Source organism: Dendronephthya gigantea, unplaced genomic scaffold (assembly GCF_004324835.1).
Source record: "Dendronephthya gigantea isolate DGI-Jeju-01 unplaced genomic scaffold, DenGig_1.0 000043F, whole genome shotgun sequence".
NCBI lineage: Eukaryota > Metazoa > Cnidaria > Anthozoa > Malacalcyonacea > Nephtheidae > Dendronephthya > Dendronephthya gigantea.
The window spans coordinates 1,001,410-1,010,426 of NW_021163053.1; the positions used below are offsets into that span (position 1 = coordinate 1,001,410).

The 9,017-nt window shown below is 34.5% G+C and overlaps 2 protein-coding genes across 2 annotated transcripts; one reads left to right on the forward strand and one right to left on the reverse strand.

The window, feature by feature from the left end:
• Window positions 1–915: 915 nt before the first annotated feature.
• On the reverse strand, window positions 916–3,782 carry LOC114527163. The gene is made up of 5 exons (XM_028548796.1): window positions 3,468–3,782; window positions 2,337–2,595; window positions 2,181–2,243; window positions 2,031–2,087; window positions 916–1,872 (listed from the first exon to the last, which is right to left on the reverse strand). Exons 1-5 carry the CDS (start codon window positions 3,571–3,573, stop codon window positions 1,569–1,571), a joined length of 789 nt encoding a protein of 262 aa, XP_028404597.1. The 5' UTR covers window positions 3,574–3,782; the 3' UTR covers window positions 916–1,568.
• A 1,000-nt stretch (window positions 3,783–4,782) lies between these two features.
• LOC114527264 lies at window positions 4,783–9,016 on the forward strand. The gene is made up of 6 exons (XM_028548921.1): window positions 4,783–6,022; window positions 6,343–6,440; window positions 6,888–7,063; window positions 7,296–7,407; window positions 7,706–7,908; window positions 8,274–9,016. The coding sequence occupies exons 1-6, from the start codon at window positions 5,087–5,089 to the stop codon at window positions 8,450–8,452; spliced, it is 1,704 nt and encodes a 567-aa protein (XP_028404722.1). The 5' UTR covers window positions 4,783–5,086; the 3' UTR covers window positions 8,453–9,016.
• Window position 9,017: the final 1 nt, after the last annotated feature.

Below are 9,017 nucleotides of genomic sequence, written 5' to 3' on the forward strand. Positions count from 1 at the left end.
CTATCGTTTTCACGAGGCCCAACCACTTTAAAATGTTTTATTGGTTCGCTATTAACTTTTTTACCTGGTGTTTAATAGGAGAGATTCGTAAAAGTCAAATTGAACATATGTTTGGTTGAAATACAACAATGCAACAACAGTGCAACTAATTACACTTTTGCTATCGCAAATTCCGTTCTACGTGTTCCTCTTGAAACATGTTCCATCATTCTGGTTTAAGCCTACTGACTGGTGAGTGATTCATATATATTAATCTTTCATAGTCAATCTTGGTGTCAGACTGTCAGTATATCAATTACAAAGCTTGGTGTGATTCAGTCATAACTCTTGATAAATTGCGCCGGTATTCGGTTATCATTAAAAGGCAACCTATGTTCCTATGAACCTAAGTTCCTATGCCTATGGGCTATGAGATCATTCAGTTGCGAAACCCCGTTAAGCCTTGGGGCTTACATGTATGTCTAGTGGAAACGGTTCGATTTAATATTTTCTCTAGAGGCGAACTTTTGGTGTAAAAAAACCGGGAAAGCAAAAAATTGTTAGTACGGCCTACGGGTTAAAATCAGCCGTGAACCAGTATTGAACGAAAACTATTGAACCAGTGATACGGTACTCGTATTGTCAAACGTTTTTCGCAGTGTTGATCAGTGGTGTCGATTTTATAACGAATGAGTTTTTTCGCAAAATATTTGACCTTTTTGGCCTTTTCTCTTGATCTGAGAGGCCTGTTTGTACGTCGTAATTACGTCATTATTTTGAGTGCATTCAATGCATTAGCATTGTTTTGAGGTATAGAATACCTATTTAATTAAACTTTTAGCTAAAATCAAGAATATAGGCATAGCTAATCATTTCGAACTGTGAAAGTCAGGACTATTGTAGTCTGCAGTAAATGTGAAATTTTTACCTAACTGGCAATGGTCTCTTAAAATGTTCCCTTTAAACGTTTAATTTGCATTCTACCCTCTTTACGAGTTATAAACATTATATATACATACATAATATTAAACATACTGATAGTAATACTTTTTCTTGTTCCCTTACCATATCAATGATATCATATAATTTTAACAACATCAACGGAATGCGAGACGCCCAGAGCTCCGAGATAACTAATAGAAATGCACTGAGTTGAAAGCTAATTGAGATTTCAAGGAGAAAAACTTTTAACAGAGTAGCTACTCGTAATGTCAATGTGATGAAATTAATAAAATCCTATGATTCGTGTGTTATTCACTATTTAGTCAGATGATGACATTATATCCACAAGAAAATGTAATGTTTCTAAAGCTAGTTATCTTTTCCTCTCTTTTCCAATTTTGTTGTTAAATATTTTATGCAATAGCAAAGGATTATGATGATAATTTTCAATTAATTACAGAATTCAGTTGTTGTTTTCCAACAGTCCAAGTAGCAAACACTTGCCACAAAAAAATTCATCTTACTCATTATGTAGGATGAATGTATGGAAATATAGTTTTCAAAGTATATGCCATGCGCACCACCATCATCTTATCACCATCTACAAACGCTGCTCTTAGTCTTGCAATCGTCCATTCAGTGAAATATCAGATTTTGAGTTCGATATTTTCATAATGCTTTTTGTTCTTCTTATTACCATTTGTTTCCAATGGAGAATCTAAAAGGACCTCCTCATATGGACCTACAGGAGCATTAGCTTTATCATTGCCTGATGAAACCATAGGCGTGACATTTTCATATTGTGGATTTGGGCTTGATGCATTATCCATCTTGGGATGATGTTGTGGAGAGACATTTTCATATTGTGGCCTTTTTTCATTAGGAAGTTCAACACATTCATAACCAGCGTCCCGGCGTGGGTTGTTGTTTGCGCTTTGTGGACATGGGTCACTTAAAAAGAAATATTACTAAGTCTCTGATGTCAAGTAGATACTCAGTTGAATCATAATCCCCTTATCAGTGTAGGACATTTCCTTAAAGAATTTCTGCAGATCATGATATATATTCTGTATTGAGAGACAACAATTTGTTGAGAGCATATTATTTACCTTTCTAAGGTTGTACCATCATCAAGTTCAGCCATATCTGCTCTGAACTTCACCGTACTTCGTGAACAAAATAAAAACATATTAAATTATTTATCAAAAAACATATGTTTATCCACAGTATATGTGTATTATCTATAGATTATAATTTACCTTTCATAATTTGCATTGGTATATGATAAATTTCGCTCTCTTTCAAGTCTTTGTATACGTCGTCTGAAAACAAAGGACAATTATACCTAGATAAACATGTTGAACTTTCATTCTGGTGAAAAATTACATGCCAAAGTTAAACTAGTTGAAACATACCTTCTACAAATGAAAAGAAGAGATAAAATGAAAATAACAACCAAAACTACAGCAGCTGATGCTGAGATTACAACAATGACCCAGGGTTCTATTTTGTCTTCATCATTGTTTGATATTCCTTGTGTAGTTTGTGAATTACTTTGTGTAATAGATTGGCTACTTGTGATTCTTTTTGATGACACAGAAGGGCTACTTGATTGTATTTGTGAATATGTTTTTGACATTATTGGCTGTGTTGATGTCATCTGAAACTTGGTTGCTAAAAAATAAATGATTAAATGTTAATTTTTGATGCAGAAAAGAAGTACATGTGTCATAACTGCATGCACTAGAAACATTAGGAATGCCAAAATTGGTCTAAAAAAAATAAACCTGGATCTCAATATCCCCTTGCCTCATTCAAGGTTATCTCAGTTGCCATTTTTGATTACTGAAAATGAATTTTTTGCCCACAGATTTTTTCTAAAATTGCTCAGGTTGATTTCTGTGGAGAAGGCTGAATAACACCCTTTTGACATATAAAGACACATATTTTGACACATTAATGTTATCTGGTATTGGCATGGCATGTATTTATATCCTGCACTTCCTGAGAATTGAATAAATCAACAATGACAGCTTAGTATGTTCTTTGTGCATAAAGAGATGACACATCCTGCTGCAACTTTCAAGGAAACTACACTACAAAATTTTATTGGTTATGAAATTATCGGCACTGCAATTAGGAAAGAATAATCTACCTAACCTGTATGATTTATAATATGCAAGTCTATATGTAAATACCATGTGAAAATTGTTAATGCGGAGTTGTAACTGAACTAAGGTTAAGTGTACACAGTTTGATCTCTTGTCCTAATCTTTCTTGCAACTTGCAACTTTTGGTGGCGCTATTTTAAGTACGGAATTAATTCTATTTTTCAGCAGCAAACACGCTATATAAAAATTACCTGGGTCACGCTTCCTTAATTTTATGATAAACTGTGTAAAATTTCGACTAAAATTCACAGCATGTCTAAAACGTTTTATGCGTTAAATTCCAAATTGAACAGTCCAAATTGTTTCATTTGAATAAAACGCTAACGGAGTTATATAGTATAGAAATACATGCGCAAAGCAGAAGGCTATGCTTACCTGAGCTTTGATATGTCTCTGAAGTACTAGTATTGTTCGCTCTCGCCCGAACGGTAAATAATAAAAATAGTAAAAGGTAAACATATTTATACTCGTCGCTGAACATAATAAAAGGTAAAACAAGCTGCGTCTACTGTTAGTAACGAATTAAAACAGTGTTTTTTGACGCATTGATGAGATGACTTGCGCGAAGTCCGTTCCAGACATAGACAACAGACCAAAAAGACAGGCAACAGTGCCCAGTCAATCCCTCCCCAACTATCTCATGATAGCCTTTTTTATCCCAAATCATCCCGAGATCCTTCTTTCCTGCACGGTCACAAGATGAATATAATGCGGTAGAGATCAAAGACTGCATAGTCGTGCACTCATGAGACCACAAGAGCCCGGCCCTGTCTAGTTAATACATGCATTTTATACAATAAAGGTTCTTTTTATCACTGTATATGTCAATATCGTTTGAGGAAATGTTTTCAAAGCTAGAAGAGCGATTTTTCATTTTGAAGGCATTGTTTCAATGTATTATCTATTAAAAAAAATATGGAAGGTTTTTATAGAAAATTAGGTAATAAAATTGCTTCACTGGTTTTGGCTATGGATATTTTAAGATTAGTTGTATTGGCGCTTTTAAACTCATCCTGGATGATAAAATCTATGACAGCCTAGTTTCCAAGAAATATGGGCCATCATCTAATCACATGTCTAACCGTCCAGAAGTCTAGAATTCGAAGGTGATGGGGAATATATTTAGCCTATTTATCCAAGTCAGTCGACCGGTATCAATCTCGAGGAAATCAGTGTATGAAGGCTATAATGAGGCCCTATTAAATAGATTTATTGCCAGCTGAAAATAGACACTTTTTCTTAAGTATGTTTTTCTATTTTCCATCATTTCCATCTACTACGATTTTTCCCAAAACAAAGAGTGAAAACAATTAGTAACTAGAAGCTTTTAATACCCCTACAATTTCTCAATATAGTTTAGGCAGATTTCCAGCCGGCTAAGTGCGAATTACATAGTACATTTTGCCATGGCTGTGCTCATGCATTTGGCTTGGCCGAGGACACCTAGTTCTGCGTGGTTCTATAGCCATATTGTGGACTGGAAAAAGTATTATGATGTGATTTTAATTAACAAAAGCTGAAACTACATTTGTATTTGTTATTTATTCGATTAAGGTTACAAAAAACCCGTTCATGACCTCATTTCTTGTATAGTATTGAGTACTAATTACTGGAACAGGTATATAGTTATATAATGACCTTGGCTTGGCACCTCAAATTAGTGGACATGACACAAGCCAGCGTGACAAGCTTGTACGTTGCTTAGCAACAAATGTCTCTATGGCATCTGTTCATTAAATATTTAAAGTTTCACGAGGAAAACAATGTAACTATGGATTTGAACGATAACTAACAAGCTAAATGGCTTAACAAACATTTCGTTGATAATTCCAACAGCTTGTTTTTACGGAATAGTGCTTTATACATACATTTAAAGTGTAATGACGTGTTGTCAATTACGTCCAAGAATGTTTTTATTTTGAAGTTTATACATTGTATGTTTCGTTAAAAGCTACTAGATCAAATAACTGGATTAGGGGAAGTATCTTATTTCCATGTTAAAAATGGCTTTACAAGCTCCATTTGGGACGGACGAACAGCCAAGTGTAAATGTTAAAATCGTCGGAGGGAAAGCTCTTGAAGTGAAGGGGCCAAATGGAGGACATTATGACAACTTGTCAAAGACACCTTATAAATACTCCAGCAGACCTCCATGGTTTTTGGACGACTTTCCCGGCGAAACTAAAAAGTCGAACAAGCCTTATTTAGCATCAATTTCGAGTTTATCATCGAATAGATCGCATAAAAAAGAAGCTGGGTCAAAAACAGACCAAATTGTTGAAGAGAAGTCAGTAAAGAAAAGAATTATACAAGACGACCCATCAGAAACGGAGGCTGTTGATTTTATGCTATCACGCTTGTTATCTCAGTTCCCTGCGTCAAAATTTAAAGAAATCTACACTGAAATGGCTGGCTTTGATCCTCGATTGACAAGTTATATAACTGAGCATCAAGTTGATATGACATTGAAGAGACATAAAGTACCAATCCCTTCAAATTTACTGAAACAACTTTCAGACAAGTTTGCAGCCGAGTCTAACACAAATATGATAAACTATGAAAATCTCATCAAATACTTGTTTTCATACAGCCTTAAAGGGAGCTCACTCAAGACTGTGCAACATAATTCAACACTTGGTAGTGACAGTGGTGCTGTCAGTCCACGTGTCAATCCACATGTCAGTCCACATGTCAGTCCACGTTCTGTCCTCGATAGTGACACAACAAGTCCTAGATCAGAGCAGTCCTCATATGTCTCACCTCGAAGTCTAGTGAAGAAAGCAATGGATGATAGAGAGGAGGCATATTTATTGGTTCAAATTGAGCAAGCATTTAAGACGAATGGACCACAAATTTTGCTAACTTTAAAAAAGCTCCATAGTGATCTTGTACAGCTTGCCAATGGCACAGAATATGTCAAAGCTGATCAGGTATTTGCTGAATTCACTTTTCAGTGCTACCTTTGTCTAAATTATATTTTTAGGTATTAAAATTTGATAAAAATATATATACCAAGTAGATCATTCATTTATCCATATATTGAGCTAGTTTTATCCACAGACTACACTACTATAATGAGCAAAACACATGAAAAAAAAACACATGTCATACTCGATTTAAGTCAATGTTGTCAAACACTAAGCCTCTGAGTAAATTTTAGGCTAATTTCTACAATCTTACTTATTATGTTATTGTTGTTACTCACATTATATGGTTGTTAGTCGCATTAAGAATATCTGCATTTTCTAAGATTGAGAGGACATGTTCCTGGCTGCATATTCCTCTGCATCATTCACTGATGGGAAAAATTATCAACAGATTTAATGTGAAAAAGAATGGTAAAATAAAGTAAGTAGCGGGACTTTACTGTTATGGTATTCTTCTCCTAATTGGTACCAGCACAGCTAGTACAATTACATACATTATATACATGCATACACAGCCCTTTTTAAAAAACATGGTAGAATAATTCAGTAATTTTCAAGTAAATGCTCCCCAATATGTTAATTGCTCTGCTATAGCTGAAGGATTGTCTAGGTTAATTAAGACAATTTAGTTAGTCAGTTCTAGGTTTAGGAACAATTACATACAGTTAACTTGCGACCAGAGTCTGTATAATGACTTACTCTATAACAGTCTTGCAAATATGTGTGGTAATAGGTGTTGGTAATAGAAGCAATTTAGTTGCTCCATTACTGCAACATCATTGACAAACACGTGTTTAAGTTTAAAATACCTTGTCAAATGATAAAAGATGCTTTCACTGAAGTTAACCAGTTATTTCAACTCTTACAGCTATTTAGAATTTACAAAATTCTTGGAAAAGGGTATTCCATTGTCTCTTCAACAAAACTCTTTTGATGATTCTAATAAAATGAGTGCAACGTCATCATTGCCTTTTTGGGAAAATAAAGCTCCACTTGCTTCTGTGTCACCGAGAAAACACGCAGAAAAGACATCTGAATTTGTTGGTAAGTCTGCAATTATTTTTTTCTGACTGATTTCTGTTTATATTTTGCAATGCGTCATGCACGTTGTTGACTTTGGAAGCGATTGATGAGGTTAACCCAGCCTTAGCTTGCCTTTTGGCTTTACTGCAAACAGATTGTTTGATAAATGTGCCTACTATATATATATATATATATATATATATATATATATATATATATATATATATATATATATATTATATACGTTATTCAGAGGCCAAAGAAGAATTTCGTGACAATGATGTCATGAAGCACGAGAGAAAGAAGTGGGAAGTTCCTGTTGGTACATTGAATGCTGATGTCAAACCATCACACAATTCAGAAAAGTATGAAGATTATAGTTAGACAAATAGTTGGTTTAGATGTTTTCGACAAAAGCAATTTATATTTTCCGTTGTTTGCTCTTCACTGCCGGGGTGTGCACGTGAAGCAAAGTATTCATCATACATACCTGTCCCAACCTTGGTCTAACAGCGAGTGTAGCGTTATTGTTGATAGTTGATACTGGGATATACATAATGTGAAGTCTGGAATAAAAGTGCATCAGTAATGTTTTCAATGTCCTCCGCAAAGTGTATTGAAATAAATTATGTCATACTTTATGTCATCGTGAAATTTTTTCAGATCTTATGACATGCTGAAAGTTGGTCGTGGAAAAGGTTCTGACAGCGCTGGTACGGTACATGTGATGCATTTAAACCATCCAGACGCTGGTGAGAAACCTGACTCGATGGACAGCGATAAAGCTGCTGAAACACTAGATGAAAAGTTAGAGAGATTTTCTCACCTGACCGCCTCATTGTTGAGATCTGATATTGACAAAGATGGTACGTACATACACTACACTCAGTTAGGGCTGTTTTCCACAGATAGATTTATGTTTTATAATAAAGAATTTCCTAGATTTGTTGATGATGGTATATATGATAGTCCGAGGTAACACAGTCTGGCCAATATGCATTTCTTTGACAATGAAAACTGCTAAAAATTACTGATAAACTTAACTCTAAACTTATGCTAGTATGTAAAGGAAGGGGGTTTTAACTTTTAAGTGGAGGTAAATATTGACTTGAAACCGATTCTGTGTATACATATGCATATATCGATCACAAATACACCTGAATATTAGATTGCCTGCTTATTTACATTTGTGTCCTACGATTATAATACTTTTAATATTTCTATTGTTTAGGTACCTTAAAAGCACGAGATGTTCTTCGTATTGTGAATAACTATAATTTAATATACAACTTGCACTTTCCAGAAGACAAAGTGCTTGAAATCGCCCAAAGTTGTACTATTCCAAATACTCACGATGTTGTTATTGATGAACTAGTCAAAACTTTATGGGAGTTGATGAAAACTGTGTAAATATTCATTGACATGTATATTATTTATTGTATGTATAGTTTCAGACCTTGTACACACACAAAGAGTATACAGATGTGCGCAATAGTGTACCACGCCATGTAAGTACTGTAAAATAGTTGAAATATTTAACCCAAATCTTATATTTAAACAAAATATAAAGTCAAAGACATTTTGATGTATTTAAAATGTGTTTCATAACAACATGCAGGACAAACGGCAAAAATATATATACAAAGAGAATTTCCCGCCTTTTCATTTTGAAGGAGAGACAGGCTGAGAATTGAATCAATTGATTTCTCGCAATATTAAAGTCTAGTCCATAGTCCTCAACCAAGGGCCTTAACAGCAAAAAAATAGTTTGTAGAAATTTAGGTCTTGCATGCAACATATAATTCACGAGGACTCCTAGGAAGCTCCCATTACAATTGTGTATATTTTACTGAATATGTAGGTATAAAAGTAGACTGAATGGAGACCGTTCTCAGATAAATATGCTTTTATTGCATGTGTGATGCAGTGAACAAAGCATATTATAACATAGACGTAGTATTATGATATCAGGAAC